At 35.1% G+C, this 26,266-nt stretch overlaps 1 protein-coding gene and 1 pseudogene across 2 annotated transcripts in view; one reads left to right on the top strand and one right to left on the bottom strand.

Annotated features, from left to right (window-relative positions):
* SCN9A (sodium voltage-gated channel alpha subunit 9) overlaps window positions 1-23,731 on the top strand; it is a 122,490-nt gene extending 98,759 nt beyond the window's left edge. For both annotated transcript variants that reach the window (XM_006180690.3, XM_032479613.1), the window contains exons 19-27: window positions 1,276-1,430; window positions 4,797-4,970; window positions 7,845-7,967; window positions 11,514-11,795; window positions 12,584-12,637; window positions 13,542-13,679; window positions 16,763-16,867; window positions 18,723-18,993; window positions 21,187-23,731. In XM_006180690.3, the coding sequence (XP_006180752.2) occupies window positions 1,276-1,430; window positions 4,797-4,970; window positions 7,845-7,967; window positions 11,514-11,795; window positions 12,584-12,637; window positions 13,542-13,679; window positions 16,763-16,867; window positions 18,723-18,993; window positions 21,187-22,379 (2,495 nt within the window). In that variant the 3' untranslated portion in view covers window positions 22,380-23,731. The remainder of the gene's footprint in view (window positions 1-1,275; window positions 1,431-4,796; window positions 4,971-7,844; window positions 7,968-11,513; window positions 11,796-12,583; window positions 12,638-13,541; window positions 13,680-16,762; window positions 16,868-18,722; window positions 18,994-21,186) is intronic.
* LOC116663949 lies at window positions 16,554-16,653 on the bottom strand (annotated as a pseudogene).
* Window positions 23,732-26,266: the final 2,535 nt, after the last annotated feature.

Here is a 26,266-nt window from a genome sequence, read left to right as displayed (position 1 = left end):
ATATCTGTATTTAGAGGTTTCACTGGCATGTCAAACTCATTAACGCCACCTATCCTCCACAGCTGTTGGAGACATTGATTTAAATTACAATCCTCCTATATCGTTCTCTGCTTACAACTCTTTACTTACTCCTCATTAGGATATAGGATATAAACCAAACTCCTTAAGATGGGGAAAATGCTTTCCATAATCTGACCAGTTTCTCTGCTTCATTATTTATTTACACTTCTTGCGTACACTGCTGTCATCACAATTCTGAACTGCTTGTAACTCCTTTGCACAACACATTTTGCTGCTTCTTGGCCTGGAATTCCACCCAAACTCTTCTTGGCTAACACTTTGATTCAACTGAGACGCCACCTTTTCTGGGAAACCTCCTCTGACCTCACTTTCTCAAAGAGCAAGCCAGTTATGTGAACTTCTTCCACGCTACCAAAATAACCCCCACATATTTGTTGTCATTTTAGTTGCCTTATCCAGTTATAGTCATTTATTTCTATATCTAGCTGCCTAGTAAGATACCAAAAATAGATTCCTCAAGCAGAAGAAACTATGTACACAGCTGAGTAAAAAGCTTACTGAGTAAATGTTTGATGGAGATATGAATGAATAAACCTGAACAATTTTAAATAAAATATTCCTCAGTTTTTTTATAGCAGTATGTTTTACATCTAGGATTACAAAGTCAGATTTGTTTGTGACTTATAGTACTTGAAACAGTTTCATCTGCATCTTCTAATCAAGATCTGTTTCTTTTGAACTGAATTAGAGAACCTAACACTAGTTTTTAAAATATTACTTAGAATGCTGTTTCTCAAGGAGTTTTTAATAGAGTTGAAGCAGCACCAGATTGTAGACTGAATTCCTGTCAAGAAGTCCCTGAAATACATTTTTGTCTTGAGATTTTAGTTCATTCATTCACCAGTAATTATTTGGTGTTCACTGTGTATCAGGATTAGGATTGCATTAGGGTTGCAATAAAAAAAAAATAGGTGGTTTAAATACTGTAGAGGAGACTGATGAGAAACTAGGGAGGTACAGAAAACACGAATACATCCTGAGTTAGAAATTACAAGTATTAAGGAAACACCATGGAGAATTAGGAGCTGAGAGAAGGCAGCATCCAAGTTGAAACTATTCGAAGCTTTAGATGTAAGTGTTAAAAATGGTTTGGTTGGGAAACTATCACAGCGAACGCTTTGCATTAAAAAATATTTTTTAATTATTTTATTTATTCTAAATATCCAGATTTTACATGCATGTCTTCCTTGCCAGGTTGTGTACGGAGATTCCCATGCTGCCAAGTTAACATAGAATCAGGGAAGGGAAGAATCTGGTGGAACATCAGGAAAACCTGCTACAGGATAGTTGAGCACAGCTGGTTTGAAAGCTTCATTGTTCTCATGATCCTGCTCAGCAGTGGTGCTCTGGTAAGTGCTCTGACACCTAAGGCATTAAACTGATCGTCAGTGTCTTTAATAAATGAGTTGGAAGACAAAAATATCACAGCAAATTGTTTTACTTAAGAATTAATCCCTATGATTAGTACCAAGGACAGAATGTTAGTTTAGCTCAGGCCAGGCATCATTCTTGCTGCCCTGAATGCAAAGATGGATGAGATCCAGGTACTTTTCTCAAGGAGCTCAGAGAGCATTAGGGAAGCGAGAGGCACAAGTAAGTGACACAGAACTGAAATGTGTTTGTAAGTGAAGTATCACATGATTAAACTCTGGAGTAAGAAGAGTTGTCTGCTTGGGATTTCAGAAAGGTAGACAATGTTTCACAAGATCTAGAACAATGAATAGGAATTTTCTAGCCAGGAAGGTAGCCTGAGGGGAATGAAGCATAAAATAGCATGAGCCATTCAGGAAATTAAAAGTTGACCAACAGTAGACAGTGTCACGGGAGGAAGAGCAAATACGGGTTGGTGGGTGGTGGTGACTAGAAATACTGTGACAAAGACAGGCGGTGTCAGCTTATGAAGCATCTTGCAGAAGGGAAAATAGACTGTAGTTTTAGGGTGAGAATAGGATGGGTTTCTCATTCTTGTACATGCACCAAGCACCTTTGATGAGGTTTGAAGGGATCTGGGAGAATTACAAGCTCCCTGAGCCTTTTCTTGTTTTTTCCTGCTGAGCCATTAGAAGCCCAGTTCCAGCTAGAGATACCCCTGGAAATTCCTTTTTACTTAAAACAGAATACTCCAGAACTTTATAAGTTTCCTCACAGTCTTTATGGGTCTGGGATTTGCTTTTACTTACGGAAGTGAACCTGTTACTGTTTCATGGGTGCTGGTAGAAGATGGGAGACTCCCGAGTCAGTGACAAAGGACTTCATTACTCATGGCATAGAAAGGAGCATGAACTTAAGCATGTGTGTGTTAGTTCCCTTTGTCCCCAAGTCCGATGGGGGCATCATAGGGACTGGAATGAAAACTGCATACCCAGTGGGTTTGCATCACAGTTGAGAAGCACTGAGCTTAGAGAAACCATCCTTTTATATCAAGCAGTAAGCAACCATGCTGTTTGTTCCAGAAGAAGATACTGCCTTATCCCTCAAGGTTGCTTATTGCAAAAACACCCCTGAGAAATGACCTGGATAAAGAGCAGTCAGGGCCTTGCATTCTTGGCATACCCAAAAAGAACATGCAGAGATGCTCAGGGCCCACAGTGCATTGCCTCTTCCAGCAAATTTCCTCTCTCAAAAACAGAAGATGTAATAAGAAAAATGCTGCTCTCCTTCTCTAGTGGAATGGGAGTAGGAACCTTGACAAGGTAGACACTGCCTTCCTTGTAGTCTAGTATTCTTCATAACTAAAGAAGTTGATGAGTCATGCTGGGTCACATGTATGACTGAGACTTTCAGAAAGGAGATGACAAGAAAATTAAAAATTTAGAATAATCCCTTGTTCAAAATGTCTAAAAAGGAAGATGACATTTTGGGGGAAGGGTTCTCTCAAAACTGAAATTCAAATAAATCACACGAGGAAGAAAAGGGAGAGATCTTTCAAGAAACTGGTGTTTTCACTCAGGAAGTTTGCTAACAGAGTGAGATTTTTAAAGTAATGAATTAATGATACCTTAATTAATAATAAAATAAATAAAGATTAATAGCTCCAATTTAATACATACTTACTGTGTTTCAAGATCTTTATAGAGATCATCTTTAATTTTCAATCATCCAGTAAGATTACAGTAGTTTGCTCATTTTACCCACAAGAAAACTGGGGGCAGAGTTTTAAAAGTTGCTTAATGTCCCAAAGCTAGTAAATGACAGAGTCATAACTGAAGTCTAAAGTCAAAGCCACCATGTCTTTGCACTGTGTTGTGTCTCCTCTGAAAGTGGAGGACACACCGGATAGAAAGAAATGAGTGGTGGCCAAAACGAGTGACAGAGAAGCCCATGCCCCCAAGTCAGGCAGAGCACACACAGTAAGCTCCTCGTCTCCTTGCTCCCACATCCACAAAATTAGTCCTTGAAGGTGGAGGCCCTGCAGGCAGAACCCTGTTTCAGGCTCTGGCTCCAGCTGGAGCAGGGTGTGCTCTTCTTCTTTGTGATCAAAGCCCCCTCCTTGTCTCATTTCAAGGACTGAGGGGTTGACAGAATTTCTGTTTAGGTAGCTTTTGCCTGATTCCTCCAGAACTTGGAGAAGGGAGGCAAGAAAATCCTGAGCTCTGGGCTTCAGTTCTTACATTTCAGCTCTGCTGCTTTGAGAACCTCTGCCAGCTGCTAGAACGTTCTCTCAGCATCCTAGTAGGTCTCTCCATTCTCTCTATCCCAAGTTCTCTGTTTCTTCAATAATGATACCAACACTTGGCAAAAAGTGCTAAGGATCACTTTTACGTATTGCTAGAAGAACTTGGAAGAAGAATAAGAATGGCACGTGGCCATGACTATGGACAGGTGGTCCAGTATTAACCACTAAGGATACAGGTCCTTTTGCTTTCATTTTCTCCAACAAGAGAATCTTGTTTAAACTTGAAAGAGAAAATCTAATACTTTAGACCTGTTTAGATCAGCAATCATTTTCAAAGGCTTCAGTGAGCTCAACTCGTTAAGTCTATCCAAATTTTTTCCGAGGACCTTGTGGCTGTGAGCACAGTATCACTGTCTATCACTTACTAAAAGTTCCTAGAGAAGTGTTAAAAGGTGCCCCGTTCATGGAATGAATTTCACAGTGATTTGTAAAGCTGACATTTTTAATGAATGATAAAATACTGGTGCAAAATTCAAAGGAAGAAACCATCCTCTGTGTTCTGTAGCCTTAGTAAGCTACTGCACTCATCAATTTAGCAAACCTTTCCTTGCCTCCCTCTGTGTTTTTGACCCAGCACTAGGCACTGGGAATGCACCAGCATATAAGGAGCTGAAGGAGAGGCTCTAACTCCTGCTGCTGGGTCCAAGGAGGACAGGGTGAGAGGAATTTATAAGAGGGGCTGACCCTGGAATCATATCTTAAATTATTAGGACTTAATCTAATTTGAAGGAAGATAAAAGGGGAGCCAGATGAATGGAAATCCCTGAAAGTGTCAGAGATCCTGGTTCCTTTAGAGGATTATAAGTAATTTCATTCTTTTGCCCCTTCTTTCTCTTGACCTCTGGTGACCAGCCGCCTGCACTAGTGAGAAGGTGAGAACTCAGTGCTACACAGTAGCTGTAAACCAGAAGAAAGTCAGCTGGCCCATAATAGTATTATATTTCAGTGATTTCGTTACCAGAATTTTATTTCCTGTTTTTGTCATGAATCATAAGCTTCAAGTTGTACATGAATTGAAATTTGAATGTTATTTTCACAGGCTTTTGAAGACATATATATTGAAAAGAAAAGGACCATTAAGACTATCCTGGAGTATGCTGACAAGATATTCACTTACATCTTCATTCTGGAAATGCTTCTAAAATGGGTAGCATATGGTTACAAAATCTATTTCACCAATGCCTGGTGTTGGCTGGATTTCTTAATTGTCGATGTAGGTACTTTTGAGTAAATTTTAAAAGACGATTTATTCTTATAAATAAGTGTTCTAAAAAAGCTTCACTATTGTTGTATATTGACATTATTTACATAGATAATGTGCAAAAAGTTTTTTTTCGAGGTGTAGCTATACGTTATATCTCCTATGTTCTCTCAGGCTTCCTCTATGAGAAATCTAATTTTTGATACTTTATATTAATGACTTCATATTTGATTGTTTTTTGATCTACCTTTTTTAATATATAAGTTACTTTTATATATAGTTACTATATATATTTACTTTTATATATAGGTACTGCCTAGAAAAATAAATGGTAAATGAATACTTTTGTAATACAATAGTTTTAAAGAAAAGCTAACCAAAATAAGAAGAAATTATAGAAGGAATATAGGTTATCTCTTTTAACCTGTAAATATGATTGGGTCTTTTCAAAATTATTATTAAGTATTTAAGATAATCAAAAACCTTTTAAAATATTATCCCAAACAGTTATTTTCATCCCTCAGATTAAGAAAAAAGTTTACAAGAAGACTTGAATTTATTTTTAGTTGAGAAAGAGATATGGCTTTTTAATAATGGAAATTTTTTTCTATATTTGAAAATCTGAAGTGATGATTCTTAATATTTAGGAGTATGTAATATGCAGAATTCAGGGAAGTTACATAGCTTCAATTTGAAATATTTATTTTGAAAAAAGCTAAATAAATTATATATGTACATATGTGTCTAAATTATAATGTTTTTATAATGCAGCAAAGAGAGCAAAACTACACTCAGTATTCTTGCTGATAGAGATGTAAATCAAGGCATGCAGATTTGGGGGAGTTTTTTTTAATTTCTCAAAAATTAAGAAATGTATCTAGCATAATTGCTCTCAAAGTACAATCCTTGAACCAACAGCATTGGCACATGTGGGTGGGAACTTGTTAGAGATGCAAATTCTCAGGACCGTCTCAAGACCTACTAAATCAGAAGCTCTGGTGTTGGGACCCAGCAAACTTGTAACAAGCCCTCCAGATGATTGTGGTGTATATTCAGGTTTCAGAACCATGAATCTGGTTTTATATTTAGAAGATGGACGTGTTTCTTTTCTGTGAGCTTTCTGATTATTTGAAATTTATTTGATTGAGCATTATTCATCAGTACAGGTATATATCATGCATATGCAGATATATACATACATAGAAAAACAAATATATGCATATATACACACATATATATGTTCTCAGTTACAGACTATATTTTAGTTTTCTCAATAATGTGCATGTATTATATTCATATCATAACATTCACTTAACAGTAATTTGGAAATCAGATTTACCATTTCCTTAGGGGCTATTCAAATTACAATAGACATTTTAAAACTTTATCTTTTTCTGATTAAAAAGGAACACTGATTATTCTGATTAAAAAGTACATATAATTTTTTAAGCATACTTAAGTGGAAAATAATGGACCTGAAAGCCTGGGTGAATTTAAAAGTGATATGAAGATTAATTAGTAACGCTGGATATTTATCATGAGGACTTAAAAAGAGACAGTAATCTTACACTTAGTGAGACATTTAGAAGTAACTACATGAGAACAAAATAGTTCAACACATCCTGATTCAAAAATCAGTTCAGGGGGAGGGTATAGCTCAGGGGTAGAGTGTAATGCTTAGCATGCACGAGGTCCTGGGTTCAATCCCAGTACCTCCGATAAATAAATAAACCAAATAAAGTTACTACCCCACAAAAAACAAAACAAAAATCAGTTCACATGTCTCTGATAGCACCAGCAATGAACTCGTGAGGAGTAAGTTCTTGTACTCCTCCAGTAGTTAAATATAAGGAAGTTGACTCTTGAGTTGTTCCCTATCTTCCCTGGAAAACTTGAATCTTCAATCATTACTTAATTTCTAATGAAGGAACTGCATTCTAGACATTGTTCTTAGGCATTGCCTCCTGCTGCAGACAGTATGAAACGATGGATATTTTAACTGGAAACTTACTCAGAGACAGAATGCATTTATAGATCCAGATCTAGGGTCATGGAAGAGCTCATTGATCTGTTACCAAAATGTGTATTGATTTTACTTCTGTCCATGTTCTTTCTTCTGACATAATTTATAAGAACACAGATTTCTTTTGGATACTGGTTACAGTCATTGTGGAGGGTCTTTCTAACATGATGAAGATCTTGTACATCTGTGTTGATTGTGAAGCCAGTGAGATCACCTACTCTCCTGACCTTCAGTACAATTGAGATTTTTCTTCCATTAATCATTGCTAGGAAGATCTTTGGTGTTAATTCTGAGAAACTGTAGGGCAGAATAATCTCGTGGGGAACTTGCCTCATCTCAAAATCATGAGTCTTCAGAATGCTTTTGAATAAGGTTTATAGTAGAACTTAGATCCGGTTGATTGAATGCCTCACTCTTATGACTTAGCTTCAGAATCACACACTTTGTTATGCCCTGAGCTTTATTCCAATTGAAATTTTAAGAGGTGCTTTAAATGTTCAGAATTAACAGGCAAGTACAAAACCATTGGCTACAAAGTGTGAAAAGCATGTGTGATTTTTATTCAGATGTAAGAAATAACTTACTTCCCTTCTATTATTTCTGCTTATTTCAGTTAATTTTCCTTTAAATCTGTTTCCTTAAAAAAGCATCCATATTACCCATTTTTTTAGGCAGTGACTAGATAACTTTATATCTAAAATCAAGTGTACATGATTTATTTATATATAATCATATTATATATAAAATATATAAAATCATATTGTTCTTGTTGAGCTGCTCTTAGTGATCTTTGAAACTGACTTTTTCTCTTCTTGCTGTATTATTTCATTGAAATGATTAATGAAAATTTTATTGTCTTGCAGGTTTCTTTGGTTACTTTAGTTGCAGCTGCTTTTGGCTACTCAGATCTTGGCCCCATCAGATCCCTTCGGACACTTAGAGCTTTAAGACCTCTAAGAGCTTTATCTCGATTTGAAGGAATGAGGGTAAGAAAATGCCAAACTTCCTAATATAATATTCATATTTTTAATGAAGTATAAAATATGAAAAAATGTATCTAGAAATTATGGACTGTTTATGTTTACACATGTGTATACATACATATGTATATCTGGTCTGTTTATTTATCTAAGTGTGTATACATGTGCATACACACACAGTATTTCAGTGCATATTGTTTAACAAAGAGTAAAGTAAATACAGTAATGTCTCTTTCATACTATACCGTTAGGCAGTGATCCAAGTAAGTGACTTTTCCTTTAAATGAAAATCTTCACCATGTTAGGAAATTCAGGTGAAGGGGACATTATTAGTCCTAACAACATCTCTCATATACAAGTCATGAAAGACGACAGCATCAGGTGACCAGTGCTTCTAGGTTCATTCTTAAAATATATGTTTCAGTGATAGTGGAATTATCTCCAAATTATATTTGAGAAAACTAAGGCTCTGAGAGTTTACTTCATTTGCACTAGGCTGCATAGTGTCTGAAAAAAGATTAGTTTTACAGAAACAAATGAGATGAGATAAGTAATGACTACTAGCAATCTAGTAGCAACTTCTTCATAAAATACACAGAGGACAATGACCCTCTTTTCTCTAATAAGTCTATATCCTCATTTGCTGCTGCTCTCCTCGAATTTCTTCTTCTCCAGGTGTATGCCTGCTTTCTCATGTCTCTGTTCTCTTAGCCAAGAATGCAAGCCCTGCCCTGTCTCAACCTTAACTTATCAGCATAGCAAACACCTACCCTTTCTTTAAGCCTCAATTTAAATTTGCCTTGTCTGTCCACCACCAGGCATAACTGGGTATCCTTCTTGTATGTTCAGACACATAAAATCCTCCTCGTATTACTTAACTTATTTATCTGACTGCCTCTCTACCTGTGGCCTCTGAGCAGTTTAACATGCAGGTTAGTCTGGCTCACTGCTTCTCTAAGTGTGGTCGGCATCACCTGAAAACTTACTAGAAATGCAAATTCCCAGGTTCCACCCCAGATCTATTGAATAATAAACTCTAGGATGGGGCCCAGAAGTCTGAAGCCTCAGGTGAATATTAGACATGTTTTAGTCCAGCTGATCTTCATTATTATCCCTGCTAACCTTATTCTGACCGCAACCTCTACTGGGTGTACCCAGTATATATTGGCTCCCATGTGTATAAGAGAAATCATGATTGTACAAAAATCTTTTTCATAAGTAAAAGTCAAGTACTTTTTGTCAAGTAAGAATTGAAAAATAAGTTTCCTTAACTTTATTTTTTGAGCATTAGTAGAATGTTACAATCTATTCAGAATTTATGACTTGATGCCTCAACTCAAGCAGAGTGTGTACCACATTTCTGTGATCAAAGAATATACTTCCCTCTGTGATTAAGCCAGTCCATCATTTTATCCTGTTTGTTCTTTGTTCTTTATCTATAATATAGGTGAATTGGATGCAGGAGAATGATATAATACATTTGGAGGGGCAAAAATACATCTTAGTTTAGTTTAGTTACATTCATTAAGCAAGCAAAACAGGGATGTTTCTTCACACTGCAGGGTCATTTTGGAGAATAAATGAAATCATGATTGGAGGCATTTTGTAGTTAACTTCCTTTGAGGCTTGAGGCTCTTAAACTTATTGATTTTCCCAGATGGCTTCTCATCAGGGCGCTATGTACCCATCTCCCTCAGACCCAGCATTGCTCACAGTCTTTCGGCAAACATTTTCAACACCACCTATGTGTCAGCTATAAAAGAGTACATCCCAAGAGTGAGTAAGGACAGTGGTCATGGGGAGACAGACGGGGGAACAGCAGTTATTCTGTGACATCTGCTGTAAAAGAGTAAGCGCACAGTGCTACTGGAATAGTGCTGGAAGTGGCTGCCTGGGGAGGTCCGTGGAGGCTTCACAGGGAGGTGACCTTGGAGCGGGGACTGAAAGAGTGGGCCCCAAGTCACAGGCGGGTAGACATTCCAGGCTGAGATGCTACTTGCTGAAGGACAGAGTTGACTATGCAAGATGTGTTTGAATAGTGACTGGAAGGATCAGCATGCCTAGGTGATAAGCATGGTGGGAGAATAGCTGGAAATGAGGGTGACAACGTTGGTTTGAATAAGAGCTGACCACTTTGAACTCTGCTCTCTAATCTTGTTCTTCCTAACCCTTTTGGGATCATGTACACTCTAGGAATCTCATGAAAGTATAAATCATCTCTCCATAAAGAAATCCTAGCCATAATGTTTTTCATATAATTTCGTGCCCCTATGGAACCTTTACAGGTCCATGGACCCCAGGGTCATCACTGTTGCTCTGGCCCAGGGGTCAAAAACCAAAGCCCACAAGCTGGTTGCCTGTTTTGTAGAGGAAATTTTATTGAGTCACAGCCACTCCCATGTTTATGTATGATCTATTGCTACAATTGACACAGAGATCATACGGCCCACAGAGCCTAAAAATATTTAAGAAAATGTTTTCCAGCCCCTGCACTAGACAATCTCAAAAATAGTCAAGAGATCCTTAATGTCTCTCCTTTTGGGAACGTCTGGAGAGCCCATTTGATATATTGCGAAAGAGAGGGAGCACGTGCTCTTTACTTAACAAGTTCATCCTTAACATATTTGCACTCAAATTCAGACCATAGCTCAACTGTAAGAAGATAGTAAGTCTGGAAAGATGAGGTAATTAAGAGAATCTGGAGAGTGGTAAATGCTGCAGTAGTCCCCATGCAGGAACGCTGCGTGGCAAGAGGCCCTGGTGATCAATAATAGTGGAAATGCTGAAAAGCAGAAATACAGAAAGTATTAAAGATAAACTGTACTTCATTTTTGTTTTAACTGAGGCCTGCACTATCTGTATTTAGCCAAGGGATTATATATATAAAGCATTTCTAGAGTCAGAATAATTAATCTGTAGATTGCTCTCATTTTGCAGATGAGAAAACAGAGGTCCCAAGGTCTTAACCAAATTTACATCTCACACAACTGGCAGAACCAGTTCAGTCTAAGGGGTTCAAACCATGACAAGACTCCCAATCTTAAATCCAGTTTATACACATTAGTCTTTTCTCTATATGAGAGAATTTTAACACTGGTAATTCTAGGACTGTGAACCTTTAAATGTACATTTTACTCATTTTTAATCATTTGTATTTATAAATTTCTTTCTTTTCTAGAGCATGCAGATTTTATGACTTCACCTTACATATATCAGGTTTTTGGTTTATTATTTTTATTTATTTTTTCATTTTAAGTTGTTATATGATCTTAGTTATTTGTTTTGTATTGTTGCTAATAGTTTCACTGTGAGATCCTCATGTATTTTGTAAAGTCACTGATTGTGGGGCTCTTGTCTCATTTTTTCCTGCTTAGCACACTAATGAGAATATGGTGGGCATTCAGTAAATACATGTTGGTTGATTGGTTTGATGCCTTAAACATTTAAGGGTGGCTTTTCTAACTTATCTAATTCTGCATTGTGTTTCATTAATGTTGCCCATGTAACATTCTTACCAATCCTAATCGTTCTTTTCTTTCTTTTGAATGCTAGGTGGTCGTGAATGCGCTCATAGGTGCAATTCCTTCCATCATGAATGTGCTCCTTGTGTGTCTTATATTCTGGCTAATATTTAGTATCATGGGAGTAAATTTGTTTGCTGGCAAGTTCTATGAGTGTATTAACACCACGGATGGGTCACGGTTTCATACAAATCGAGTTGAAAATCGTTCTGAGTGTTTTGCGCTTATGAATGTTAGTCAAAATGTGCGATGGAAAAACTTGAAAGTGAACTTTGACAATGTTGGACTTGGTTACCTGTCTCTGCTTCAAGTTGTAAGTAACCTCTTTTGTGAATGCTTGATATTTTAGTGCACATTGGATGAAGATCTGTCATTATATAATTATTAATATAATTAAAGACAAAGTACTTTGTGACTTTAAAAACAGAGTTGGTCTTTCTTAGAACATTTGCTTGTAAACATAAGAAGCATGGGTTCCGGTGCATTTGAGAGTTATTAACCCATAATTACCTTTTTGGAGTCATTTTGACTCCCCTACCATTGTGCCATCTGAATATTGCTCCAAAAATGAATAGTCATTTTTGGAGACTGCCACTTTTACACCACAGGGAAGTGAGAGGGACTTCCCGCTGGGATGGAGAATCCTTAAGGTATGGAGAAAAATGGTTTCCTTCCTTATTCATAAAATGCTCCTCCCCTTCTGGAAAAACAAAAATTCATGTGTAAAACTCACAAACAAATTGTAACAACCAGGAAATAATTAACTAGGACTAAGATTTAGAATGTGACTTGAGAATGTATTCCTTTTTTTCCCCTTGATATAGCATCTTTATGTTAAATTGGAATTTTGATACAATGGGCTTTGGCATCTGCCTAATGCAAGGGACTTGAGCGTAGACAGATTTTGGTATCTGGGGGCTGTGGGATTGGGGGGTTTTGAGGGGGCTAATACTGATCTGCAGATACCAAGGGATGACACTACAGTAAAACTCACTAATTTAATATAGTTAATAAATGTTGTAACATTAAACAAATTAAACTTATTTATGGCTATTTTAGAGTATGAGTTTTGCATTCATTCTACAAATGTTATGTTTACAGGCAACATTCAAGGGATGGATGGATATCATGTATGCTGCAGTTGATTCTGTTAATGTAAGTATTGTAATATACTAAACTCTATGATTTTTAAAGCTCCCTAGTTTATTTAGGCTGTTTTCAAACAGCAGCTCCAAGGAGCCCTTGGTGTATGCACACACAGTGAATAACCTGGACCTGGTAGTGGTCTAGTGGTTACCTGTCAGCATTTGGAAACAGAGCTTGACTTAAATTCTGGCTCTACCATATCTTACAAGCTTGCACCTGACTTTAAGCAAATTACTCTACCTCTTTGAGTCTGTTTATTGGTGTGTAAAAAGAAAGTAATTCACTGTCCACCTCATGGGGCTGTTCTGATGCTCCCACAAGAAAATGTGAACAGGACACTTAGCACAGCATGACAATAATAAGTTCTCAGAAAACATTTATTTATCAAAATAAAAATGAAATAACATATTCTATTCATAGTTTTCACTGCTTTTATGTTTTAAACTGCCTTAGAAGAGTTTGTGTGAAATAAGTCCCACACTTAAGAAAATTTGAAGACTACTGACTAGTTCAGGTTGTCCCAAAAGCCAGTGAAGACATTTCTAAAACCAAATGAAAAAAAGAGCATGATTTATGTAAATAAATCTATTACTATATTTTTTTCTGGAAATAAAACATATGCATCAGGTCATTTAGTTGCTAAATTGTCCTACAATCTGAGAACCAGTAATATAAGTGGATAAGCCCTTTCTAGTTATCTGAAGATTATATTCATAGTAAGCATGTAATAAATATTTATTTAGTGTGGAATACATTTTTTAGAATGCTTTTGTTGAAGCTCAACAACATTATGGTTTCTGAATAACCACGTTTACCTAGGATAGCACTGTTTGGACTGCCCCGTCAAACTGTGTGAAAAAGAAAATGATGAATTCTGTTGTCAACATACTGCTAACTTTTGTTAATTTTATAGGTAGACAAGCAGCCCATATATGAATACAACCTCTACATGTATATTTATTTCGTCATCTTTATCATCTTTGGGTCGTTCTTCACTTTGAATTTGTTCATTGGTGTCATCATAGATAATTTCAATCAACAGAAAAAGAAGATAAGTATTTCAAGTTTTTGTCATTGCACTGAAAAGAAATGAACAATTATTTCCCCCAAATTATAATGTGAAATTTAATCTGATATCAGTTAGTAATTAGTTCATTAGAATTTCACTGATTTTTCAAGTCAGATATGCTTAATCTCATTCATCTCTGCACAGAAAATAATCATCTCTTGAGTCACAATTATTTTTAAGCAATATATTAGCTATTGAATTTTTTCCAGTGTTCCTTGCAGAGAATTGATTAAGAAAAATTGATGCATTAGTGGTTTATTCAAAACATGATTGTATAAGTAGTCACTGTATCCTATTCTGAGCCCCTGGTCTGTGTGGTATGTGTGGGGCTGGCACTTAAAGAAGACCACCTAGCCCGCACTTACTTCTCCAAACTAGTCATTGGCAGCAACAGAAAATAGGGGATACATTCGATTAAAAGATTTTAAAGGGTAGGGTCTACAGCATTGTTTGGGTTTGCAGGAGAATAAAATGTTTAAAAAGGCTCAGTTTTCTTAGAGTTAACAGTTACTGTGACTGTAGTGCACCCACGTGAACAGAGACCTTTGAAGGATGAGGGATAGAATTGCAAAAAGAAGTGATTTTAGGTACTGGTTTAGCATCTAAGAAAAGACAGTTGTACATTGCAATGAAATGTCATTAGAAGCCGTGATTGACTATTCACGAGTGAAGGAAAATGTAGTAAATGTTAAATGTTGTTTATGTTTACATTTCCAAATATAGGTATTTATTTTTCAAAGAATTTTTTAATTCCATGTTCCATTCTTACATTTTATATCTGACAGTCAAACTTAGCTAACATTATCATATATTCATGCCTTTAGGCAGAAGATACTGAATAGTTAATAAATTAATCTTGAAAATAATTTTACAAAGTATACCCTGATTTTCAGCTTAGTTATTTTTCCTACTTTAGTCATTGTATATGTGACATATAAGCACACACATGGTTCCCTGGCAGTCCCTGCATAGGTTAAATTATACATGTATCTAGAAAGAGCAGTATGACCACTACAGGAGAGCCACAGTTCTAATTGCTTTAACCTCCTTGCTCTTAAATATTATTCTTAAAACAAGAATTGCCACTGAAGGAAGTTGGCATGAGTAGACGCCATTACCAGCAATGTCAGGCAAAAGTTACTAAAAAGACCAGCCTGACTTACAGGATGTCTCCCACCTACTTTTTAAAGGGATGCATTTTATAGGGTCTGTACAAGCTACAGTAAAACAAAATAACAGCACAAGTTTCTCTGTTGAAGCATTTTGTAATCTCCTCTTAGTTTCATTCCACTCTTTATTATCAGGGCATCATCAAGGGAAGACAAAATTTGCCACCTTGATGTTTACCTTTAATTCAGGATTCTCTTCCCAGTGTTTCCCTAGCTTCTTGTAAGTTCTTGACCTGCTATAATGTTCAGCCCCTATCAATGAGCAATAAAGGGTCTCGGCTTCTCTTGACATTGGCATAAAAGTTCTCTCTCACGCGTCAGTAGAATACCAAAATTCCACAAATACTGCCTGTCAGTTAGAGGCAATGCAAGTTAAAACATGATAAAACAAGAAGGGAAGTCTGGTTGTCATTAGGTATTTGACAGATCAGAAAATGCAGTAGGTAAGAATTTCAGAACTATAAATTCCCCCAAATAAATTCCTGATTAATGGATTGTACTAATTTATGCCATAAATTAAAAGTTTCTATTACAGATCAATGAGGAATATGCATGAATCTATATAAATTACAGATAATTTTAAAACATTGACAGAATCTAAAAGAATAAGCTAAGCTTCTAGGCCTCCTTTGTGAGATTTAGACTGTTAACAGTGTAGAAAGGATCAAAAGCTTTATTTAGACACTAGTTTTTTTTACTGTTGAATCTTAAAGGTTGTATATTCAATTAGAAAGTCCACAAGTATATGTATGTATATGTGTGGCTGAAATATTTTGCTATACAACAGAAATAACTGATGCGTTTAAACTGACTCTACTTCAATTAAAATAAATAAATCAAATAAAAAATAAAAATAAAGTAGAAAGTTCTTCAAGTCAGAAACCCTGGATTATTGGTAATTTTCTCAACATCTAGAACTGTATTATGTGTAATGTTTACACCCAATAAAGGGTTTATGTTGAAATTCCTTTATTTGGAATTAAAGAGGTAGCCAAAGATTTTTTTAAATAAATAAATAAATACATAAATAAATAAAAACTTTATTATATGTATACCAAATATATGTGTATCTCTATATATGTATATTTATTTATGGATATGTTCTATATATATTGTTATATATCCATTTTTATGCTAAAAGAATAGGGAATATTAAAATGAATACAAATGAATATTAAAATAATACTGTTTTAGCTATTGCTTTTGGCCCCTACTTTTTATAAGTCAATATGGCTAATGAGTAAACATTAGCCAAATTATCATTCACTACTCTTATTTTTTATAACCCTTTCTAATATATTTGTTATTCAGCAATGAAATGCCTGGTGAGACAAGTAGCAAATAAAATGAGATACTAGCACATAATTTAAAATAACACAGGTTAGGCTATCAAAAGAAAATTGAGCCAATCTATTGGATGTAACCCATGTATTTTATATATTGTGCACATTACGTTATGTATGGAGAGTCCTGTGCCTACATGTAGGTAATCCTGTAAGACAAGTTTTATTTATTGACACCTTGCACATAATAAAATGCATTTCATTTTTTTAAACTGAGGTGTAATTGGCATATAATAGTATATTATTTCCAACTAATTTGGAACATTATGTGTACAACATAATGATTCGATGGTTGCATACGCTGCAAAATGATTACCTTAAAATCCTAGTTACCATCTGTCACCAAAAATACGGAAGGCTTCACAAATTTGTATGTCATCCTAGATCAGGAGCCATGCTAATCTCTGTATCCTTCCAATTTTTGTGTATGTGCTACTGAAGCAGGAATGCATTTCTTTTCTAGATGAATACATTTTTAACCTGTCTTAATGATCTGAGGAAGGATCTAGACAATGGTTCTGGTTTTAACTAGATTTATTTTTTATTTCTTTACCTTGGAGGTCAAGATATCTTTATGACTGAAGAACAGAAGAAATATTACAATGCAATGAAAAAGCTGGGATCCAAGAAACCACAAAAACCAATACCTCGGCCAGGGGTAAAAAAATATTATATCTAGCATATAAATTTTTAAATTACTTTTAAATCATCTTTAATGTCCAACTACTTCTTAAATATGAATGCATATATTTTAATGTTGTGAACAAAAGTCCTTATAAAACTGAATATATGTATTTTGAACTTTATCATAGCTCTTAATAGTCCTTATATTTTATTTTTCTATAAATATGAAAACTAATTGTATATGCTTTAAACTCTTCATTAGCTTTACAACTATTAGTACAAATGGCCTGTAGAGAGTCAATATAAGATGTATGTTTGTTTGAAATTTATTTATTCTTTTTTCACATTCTTTTCCATTAAAGTTTATTACAAGATATTGAACATAATTCCCTGTGCTATACAGTAAGACCTTGTTGTTTATCTGTTTTAGATATAGTAGTTTGTATCTGCTAATCCTAAACTCCTAATTTATCCCTCCACCCCCTCCTCCTTTGGTTACCATAAGTTTGTTTTCTATGTGTATGAGCCTGTTTCTGTTTTGTAAGTAAGTTTATTTGTATCATTTTTTTGATTCTACATATAAGTGATATCATATGATATTTCTTTCTCTGTCTGACTTACTTCACTTAGTACGATAATCTCTAGGTCCTTCCATCTTGCTGCAAATGGCATTTTATTTTTTATGGCTGAGTAGTATTCCATTAAATATATATACTACATCTTCTTTATCCATTCATCTGTCAGTGGACGTTTACGTTACTTCCACGTCTTAGCTATTGTAAATAGTGCTGCTGTGAACGTTGGGATGCATGTATCTCTTCAAATTAGAGTTTTCTCTGGATATATGCCCAGGAGTGGGATTGCTGGATCATATGGTAACTATATCATTAGTTTTTAAAGGAACCTCCATACTGTTTTTCATAGTGGCTACACCAGTTTACATTCCCATCAGCAGTGTAGGAGGATTCCCTTTTCTACACACCCCCTCCAGCATTTATTATTTGTAGACTTTTCGATGATGGCCATTCTGACCAGTGTGAGGTGATACCTCATTATAGTTTTGATTTGCATTATTCTGATAATCAGCAATGTTTAGCATCTTTTTATGTCATTATTGTCCATCTGTATGTCTTCTTTGGAGAAATGTCTGTTTAGGTCTTCTGCCCATTTTTTGATTGGGATGTTTGTTTTTTTGTTACTGAGTTGTATAAGCTGTTTATGTATCAGACCAACTAAATTATAATCTATGAATTTGAAGCTCTGGTATTTAATTTTCTCAGTGCCTTACTTGATCTTGATACAATGCCTAAAACTTGCCTATGCAGCCAGGGTTGGAAGTATGACCATTTCTTCCTTAAGTACCCAAGTCTTAATCATTACCTTGGTTTTTGACCTCCACATTGCCCTGACCATATGATCTGGAAATTCATACCAGTTTTCGGCTCATGTGCAGCTAGAACAAAAATGGTAGCACTGGATGCTTGTGAGTGTGGCTTAAGGTGGAGCTCTTCCTGATTGTCCCTTCTTTTCCTTGTTTGATCTGTAACTCCTTGCCTTCCATACCACTCTTTCCTCTAGTGGATAGTCATACTTAAAGCTTTGTTTGCTGATTGTAACTTTGCCATCAAGAATTTCAAGACTGATTATTTACTGTGAGGCTTAATATCTCTAAGATAATCAGGGAAGAAAAAGGGCCTTGAGAGTCTTGAAACTGAGAGTGGTCTTCATAATAACCATCTTTTAAAATTTATTATAGAAACTAAATTATAAAATATTAATGGATATTTTGAAAGAAAAATAATTTTTTAATCAAAAAAAGTTTTTACTAGTGTAATTATTTATGGATACTTGCAAAATTTACATTTCCTATTATTTTTGTTTCTTTGCAGAACAAATTCCAAGGATGTATATTTGACCTGGTTACAAACCAAGCTTTTGATATCACCATCATGGTTCTTATCTGCCTCAACATGGTAACTATGATGGTAGAAAAAGAGGGACAAAGTGAATACATGACTGAAGTTTTATATTGGATCAATGTGGTTTTTATTATCCTCTTCACTGGAGAATTTGTGCTGAAACTGATCTCCCTCAGATGCTACTACTTCACTGTAGGATGGAACATTTTTGATTTTGTAGTTGTGATTCTTTCCATTGTAGGTAAGACCATTTATTAATTGGATTTTAATTTTTAGTCAAACTAAACATCACATATACTCAGAGAAGTTTCTGAATTCTTGAATGTAAACTTATTCTAGAGTAAGTCACTAACACTGAAAGGATAAAGGAACCTTAAAAACAAAACCAAACCGAACAAAAACCTCTGTGTCAGAATTCTTGGGTTCACGCTACAAGCCTCAAAGCCACACATTTTCTATTTGTTGGAAGCACATAATACTCCTTATATTCGATTTCCAAGATTACCCTTCACAAAGGTAGGAACTACATCTATATGTAGGTATGTCTTAGAAGATCAATGTAGAATCTGAAATCACTCCAGCTTTTGCACATACGAGAACTGTCCCATGATTAATGATAATATTAATAGTCAGAATATTGCTGACTCTTTGTGAAAATTCTTCCTGAACTCCAAGTGAAATTAAACTCTAAAGAAATTCCAGCCTCATTTCTTAGGGCTTCATACTTATCAACTTTATAATCATTTCTCAACTAACTTAATCATGTCTGTGAATCACTGTACTTTTTTGTACTTGGGTAAGAAGGCTCTCCCTGTAATCATGACTATTTTTAATAAATTAATCTATAAATTTAGTGTTATCCCAATGAGAATATCAGTATGTTTTTGTGTGGTGGGGGTAACAAATTGGTGCTATAAACCTAAATAATTCTAAAATTTATCTGGAAGAAAAATTAGAGTAATGAAGCAATGCCTTACATTGCTGGCTATTACAATTATTGTCACATTGATAAAGTAAAATAGTGTTTACTAAAAATCTCAATGGATTCAAATAAATAATCCAAAGTTAAACTTCAGTTATGTAGAGAATTACTACATTATTCAGTTAAAAGATCACATGAATCTTTGATTCCATGTAAAAAATCCATGTAAAAAAGTGGATTCTTATAGAAATAGATTTATAACTATGAACTTGAATAGTCTTTTCTATTCATGACACAAACTTGAGTCCATGAAGAAAAAATAATAGATATGACTGCATAAAATCAAAATATTCTGTGGAGGAAAACTCACTACCACCACCAAATTGGGAAAAAAAGTTGAAAGACAAATAAAAAAGAAGGAAATTGTTAATGTAACATTTAAGGTCAACAGAGGATTAGTACTTGTAATAGAAAAATGGTCCTCATAAATCAATAAGAAAATAGTAAATCACCCAATAGAAAAATGTGCAAAGGACTAGAATAAGCCAAAAAGAGAAAGTTGAAAATAGCCAACAAGCATACAAAATGTCCAATAAGCAAGAAAAATTGTGGATTATGTTTTCCCAAAAGAAATGCAAATAAATTACAATAATGAGGTGTTTTAAACATCATAAAGATATTCTGGTTAAATTATTAAGAAGAATGACAGCACTTGTGGGCATGCAGAGCATGAGCACTTTCATATACTACTAGTCAGAGTGTTCATTTGTACATACTTTCTGAAGATAGATTTGCAATATATAACAAAATTTTAAATACAGTGTTTGACCTAATTTCTAGTAGTGTATTATCAAAATATGCTCATGCAACTAGAAAAAAGTGTATCTGCTTGGATATTCCTCTCAGCCAAAACAAATGGAAACAACATAAAATTCTTCAATATATGGCTATTTTGGCAGAACATTGTACAACTAAAAGAAATTATTCTTCTGTCATTTACATGGAAATATCTCCATGATATGATGAAGTAACTAAAATAGAAGACAAAAAAGCTTGTATGCCATGATTACATTTGTATATGTCTGTGTGTTCTTGCATAGACAAGTGGAGCAATCTTCAACAGAATATTAACAATAATTAATGGTAACAATAGTTAATATTTAAGATGATTTATATTTCCTTTTTAGCATATTATTGTATTGCTCGAATTTAATTTTTCTACCCTTACAATTTGAAATATTGTTGTGGGATACAAAAAAATATATTGTTGTGGAGGGAAAAAAAATAAGGTTCACAAACTTAGTAAAGGAGAAGAAACATCACAGTGGTAATTCTAACCATTTTCCTATGGGATTGTTCAATCCATTAATTGTTATGAAATTGCTTTCAGTATAAAGTGACAGTTCTTGAAAGCATAAGAGATAAGGTAGCAGATAAAACTCTTTAAGAGTCATGATTGTCTGTAGCATAGATATTTAAATATTTTCTTTTTACTCCTTCCCTCTGCACCAGGTATGTTTCTAGCTGATTTGATAGAAAAGTATTTTGTGTCCCCTACCCTGTTCCGAGTGATCCGTCTCGCCAGGATAGGCCGAATCCTGCGTCTGATCAAAGGGGCGAAGGGGATCCGCACGCTGCTCTTTGCTTTGATGATGTCCCTTCCTGCGCTGTTTAACATCGGCCTCCTGCTCTTCCTGGTCATGTTCATCTACGCCATCTTTGGCATGTCCAACTTCGCCTATGTTAAAAAGGAAGCTGGAATCAACGACATGTTCAATTTTGAGACCTTCGGCAACAGCATGATCTGCCTGTTCCAGATCACCACCTCTGCTGGCTGGGATGGGTTGCTAGCACCTATTCTCAACAGTGGTCCTCCAGACTGTGACCCCAAAAAAGTCCATCCTGGAAGTTCAGTGGAAGGAGACTGTGGGAACCCCTCTGTTGGGATATTCTACTTTGTCAGTTACATCATCATATCATTTCTGGTTGTGGTGAACATGTACATCGCTGTCATCCTGGAGAACTTCAGTGTTGCTACTGAAGAAAGTACTGAGCCCCTGAGTGAGGATGACTTTGAGATGTTCTACGAGGTTTGGGAAAAGTTTGATCCAGATGCCACCCAATTTATAGAATATAGCAAACTCTCTGATTTTGCAGCTGCCCTGGATCCTCCACTCCTCATAGCAAAACCAAACAAAGTCCAGCTCATTGCCATGGATCTGCCCATGGTCAGTGGGGACAGGATCCACTGCCTTGACATCTTATTTGCTTTTACAAAGCGTGTTTTGGGTGAAAGTGGAGAGATGGACTCTCTCCGTTTACAGATGGAAGAAAGATTCATGTCTGCAAATCCTTCTAAAGTGTCCTATGAACCCATCACAACTACACTAAAACGAAAACAAGAGGATGTGTCTGCTACTGTCATTCAGCGTGCTTACAGACGTTACCGTTTACGGCAAAATGTCAAAAATATATCAAGTATATACATAAAAGATGGAGGCAAAGATGATGATTTGCCCAAAAAAGAAGATACGGTTTTTGATAATGTTAATGGGAACTCGAGTCCAGAAAAAACAGATGCAACCTCATCCACCACATCTCCACCTTCATATGATAGTGTAACAAAACCAGACAAAGAGAAATATGAAAAAGACAAAACAGAAAAGGAAGACAAAGGGAAAGATGGCAAGGAAAGCAAAAAATAGAGCTTCATTTTTGATACATTGTTTACAGCCTGTGGAGGTGAGGTATTTGTGTTAATAAGACTCTTTTAAGGAGGTCTATGCCAAAACTCTTTTTATCCACATATTCTCAAAGTCAGTACAGCCCCTAGCTCTGATTCTCTGACATAGGTGGGCAGCATTAGCAGATGACTATTTTTGCATCGGTAAATGATTCTATAAGAATTGTTAAGAGTAACTCTACAGGGATAATTGGTTACAGCCAACAAAGGTGATTTAACTTAATTTCTTTTAATAAATCAGAGGACCATATAGAAAATGTTCACATCTGCCTTGTCATCTTTTCACAGGATTGTAAACATTCATGTTTCCCATGCAAATTCACACACACACACACACACCACACACCACACACACACACACACACACACATATAAATATCTATCATTTGGATATCTACAAAAGTATTTTGCCTTGGCTTTGTAGTGAAATGTCTTGATAGGAGGAATGGGTATTAGTAATGGATGTCTAAACATCCTGTTACTAGGGGGCAAGACTCTTTTATCCATATACAGAGGTCATACTACATTTTCAGGTGCTTAAATTTACTCCATATTGCATCAAAACCAATTTATATGTGCCTACTAAATGCCATAGGATTAAAAACATATGTAGACTCTTCATTTCAATAAATACTTTTTATTCATCTTGACTCATACCAACTAGCATAAGAGTTCCCTTCAGAGTACTGTGCTTCCTAGACTGCCTTTTTCTACATCCTTCTTTGTTCATACAATAACCATGGAACATGAAAAACTATTTTACGTACACCCTTCAAAAGAAAAAAATGAACATAACTGAGAAAAGAAGCCACTGAAGAAAGCTTTGTTCACTTTTATTTACACAGTGTAATACTGGACTGTGCTGCCCCAAAATACCAATAAAGACCCAACTCTTAATCATTTTTGTCACAATTTTCTGCTTTCTCATGCAGTATTTAGTCATTCTTTAGCACTAAGAAATAAACAAAGCTGTTATTTCTTTTCAGTGGAGTGCTTCTGGATATGCAGATAAATATCTGATTCCATGGTCCATGTCTGAGAAGATAATGACTTGGGCACTGTATTTACTGTATCACCTGCACACCATCCTAAATGTATGGCAAGCTCTCAAGTCATAATACATGGCAGGCTTTCAATACAGACATGTGTTTAGTGAGAATGAAATAGCATTCAACTGAGATGCTTGCCAACTTGCTTTCCTAATTGGTACTAGTAATCCTCTTGAACTTCTATTCTTTAATCTACAAAATGAGGAGGATGTCACTTTCTCCTAAAATTCTGTAACTACTGGGTATATTATATATCAATCAATAACATACCCTGAGCTTATAATTTACCAAGCACACATTCATTTTGCTTTAGCTGTTGTCCTTCTATCAAGGATTATAAATCTAGTTTTAAAAAATACCCTTGTAAATAATGGCTTCAAAATAAGTAACCATCGTGCATTTTTATGAGTTTATTCCAGGAATATGAGCTCTTTCTTCTATCAAGTTATTCGTGCACAGGCAAAAATTGAGTTACATAAGTAGAAAGTAATTTTATTTAGATTTTGTGGGAGTTGTCAAAGCATATGTATAGAACAGTATTTCATTCGTTTGCTTTCTTAGATGAAAAAAGAACATAAATTAGACTTCTGTATTCAGCACTTAAAACATATTTTTTGTTGTTCTGGCTAGTTAAAAATAACAGAGATTTAACCATACCTTCAGAGATGGAGGAGTATGGGTAGAGAATAAGAGAGAGAGGCAAAGAAACAGATACGAGAAAGAGATGAAAACAAAGAAAGAGACATTTCCACAGAACTGCCTATCTAGAACGTTTTTAAATTGTGATGTATTTTGCATCATCCATGAAAGAGATTATGACTTCGACGTTTGTCTTAAGCATGTGTGAAATTAAATCTAGGGCCAAAGATTCTCTACGCTTAAGTTCAACCATTCATTTTACATAATTTGAGCCTCTTCTTAATTTAATATATAAGATAACCATGCAGTGTTTTCTTAGGCTACATAGAGCATTGCATCACATCCCTGATAAGGCTGTTGAAAATAGGTTTTGACAATTTAATTAGAAAACCATATAAAATATATTACATTTGTAAGATTTTTAAAACATTAAATTAAGAAATTAATACTACTTTAAATTTGAATGCAGTTTACCCTGATTATTTTGAATCCATATAAATATAACTGCACTTTGCATATATATATAATATAGTGTGAAAAGATATATAGTGGGCAGGTTTCCTTGTGGTTTACTATTAATGTTTTTACATTGCCTGATTTTTATGTGAAAAAAAATATTGGCAACTGGTTCCTCAACACAGTTTCTTAGCATTTCAAAAAAAGAAAAAAATCACAAAATCACACTTTCTTCTATTTCATGCTGAACTGTAATTTTTTTAAAATATAACATGAATAGGTGTTGTATATATATGTTTTCCCAGGAATGTCTAGTTGTGACTTTTTATCAATTAATAACAATATTTAGAACCAAGAGCTCATTTAATACAGTGTAAGCTTGAAGGGAAATTAGACTTCTTGTTTCATACTGTTTGGTACTGCTTATGAGACATTGCCCTCAGAAACCACCATCATACTCATACTTCAGTCACACAATCACTGAGCTCATTTTACCTAATGAGACAGAATGGCAATTACACTGCAAAATTTAAATTACAATAAAACAGAAGTGAACAGATTTGAACATAAATCCATTCATACAATTTGGACAAAACTGGGAGAATCTCATTTTACCTTTGTGACTGTTACATAGTTTGCAAAAGATATAAGTGACTCGTGGGCTGTTTCTAAATGCTGATTGTTGAAAACCTTAACCCAAAATGTTCAGCATGATTTTATAGAGTTTTGATAGCTTTATTAAAAGGAGTTAAAATGCATATGTAAATAAAGCAGTTCTAAACAGCGATTTCAGAGAAATGTTGCTAGGAGCGATGAAAGTGGGCCAGCTAAATTAGAACGCTCAAGCAGCTGGCTTGGGTTTAGAACCTATGTACAGAGGCCACCAGTTTGTCTTAATATCTGTGGCTTATTATGTTATATTCTTGAGAAAATAATCAAGAATTGCTTCATAAAAATAAATGAATAGCCATGACTATAATAATGCTGTTCACATAGAATTCTTTACAAATTTCATACATCTGTGAATGCTCAAACTGAGTTTGTCATAAATTATACTGTAGTTAGACTTGAGACACATTGTAATAGAATCTAAAAATAAAAGTCATCAAAAAAAATAAAACCATGTTGCATGTATTCTCTGTTTTTGTGAGAATAATCTTTAAGGAAATAAATTCAGTGCATCCCTAAATGAGATATAGCTACTGATAGCTTTTTGTTTTTAATTGAAAGATGGACAGCTTCAAATGTCTTCCAGAAGAAGTCTTCCAGGATAAGAAAGTTGGGGATAAAGAATATAGAGTTCCAAAGAGATTCATTGAACTCCACAGCAGAATTTGTGCAGAAGAAAATTGAGGCAGGAAATGAAAATATACAAACATTTAGCTACACAATGGCAGTATGTATTTTTTGTGTGTAATAGCATGGAGACGTAGGATTAGCATACATAGTGGCTAAGGGCTTGGGTTCTAGATCCAGAACTGTACTTGGATACCTGCTAAGCCAGGACTCCTCATGTTTCCTTAATACGTTATTTAATCTGTGTGCCTCAGCTTTTTCATCCATAAAATGAAGATAACAGTGCTACTCTGCAGTATGGTTCTAAGAGTAGAATGAGAAAATTCACAGGAAGGAATTAGAGCAGTGCCTGACAACACAGAGTCAAGAATTTATATTAGTGTAGTAGTTAGTGTGGCAGCCAGTTTGC

Source organism: Camelus ferus, chromosome 5 (assembly GCF_009834535.1).
Source record: "Camelus ferus isolate YT-003-E chromosome 5, BCGSAC_Cfer_1.0, whole genome shotgun sequence".
Taxonomy (NCBI): Eukaryota; Metazoa; Chordata; class Mammalia; order Artiodactyla; family Camelidae; genus Camelus; species Camelus ferus.
This window is presented reverse-complemented; position numbering and strand designations above follow the sequence as displayed.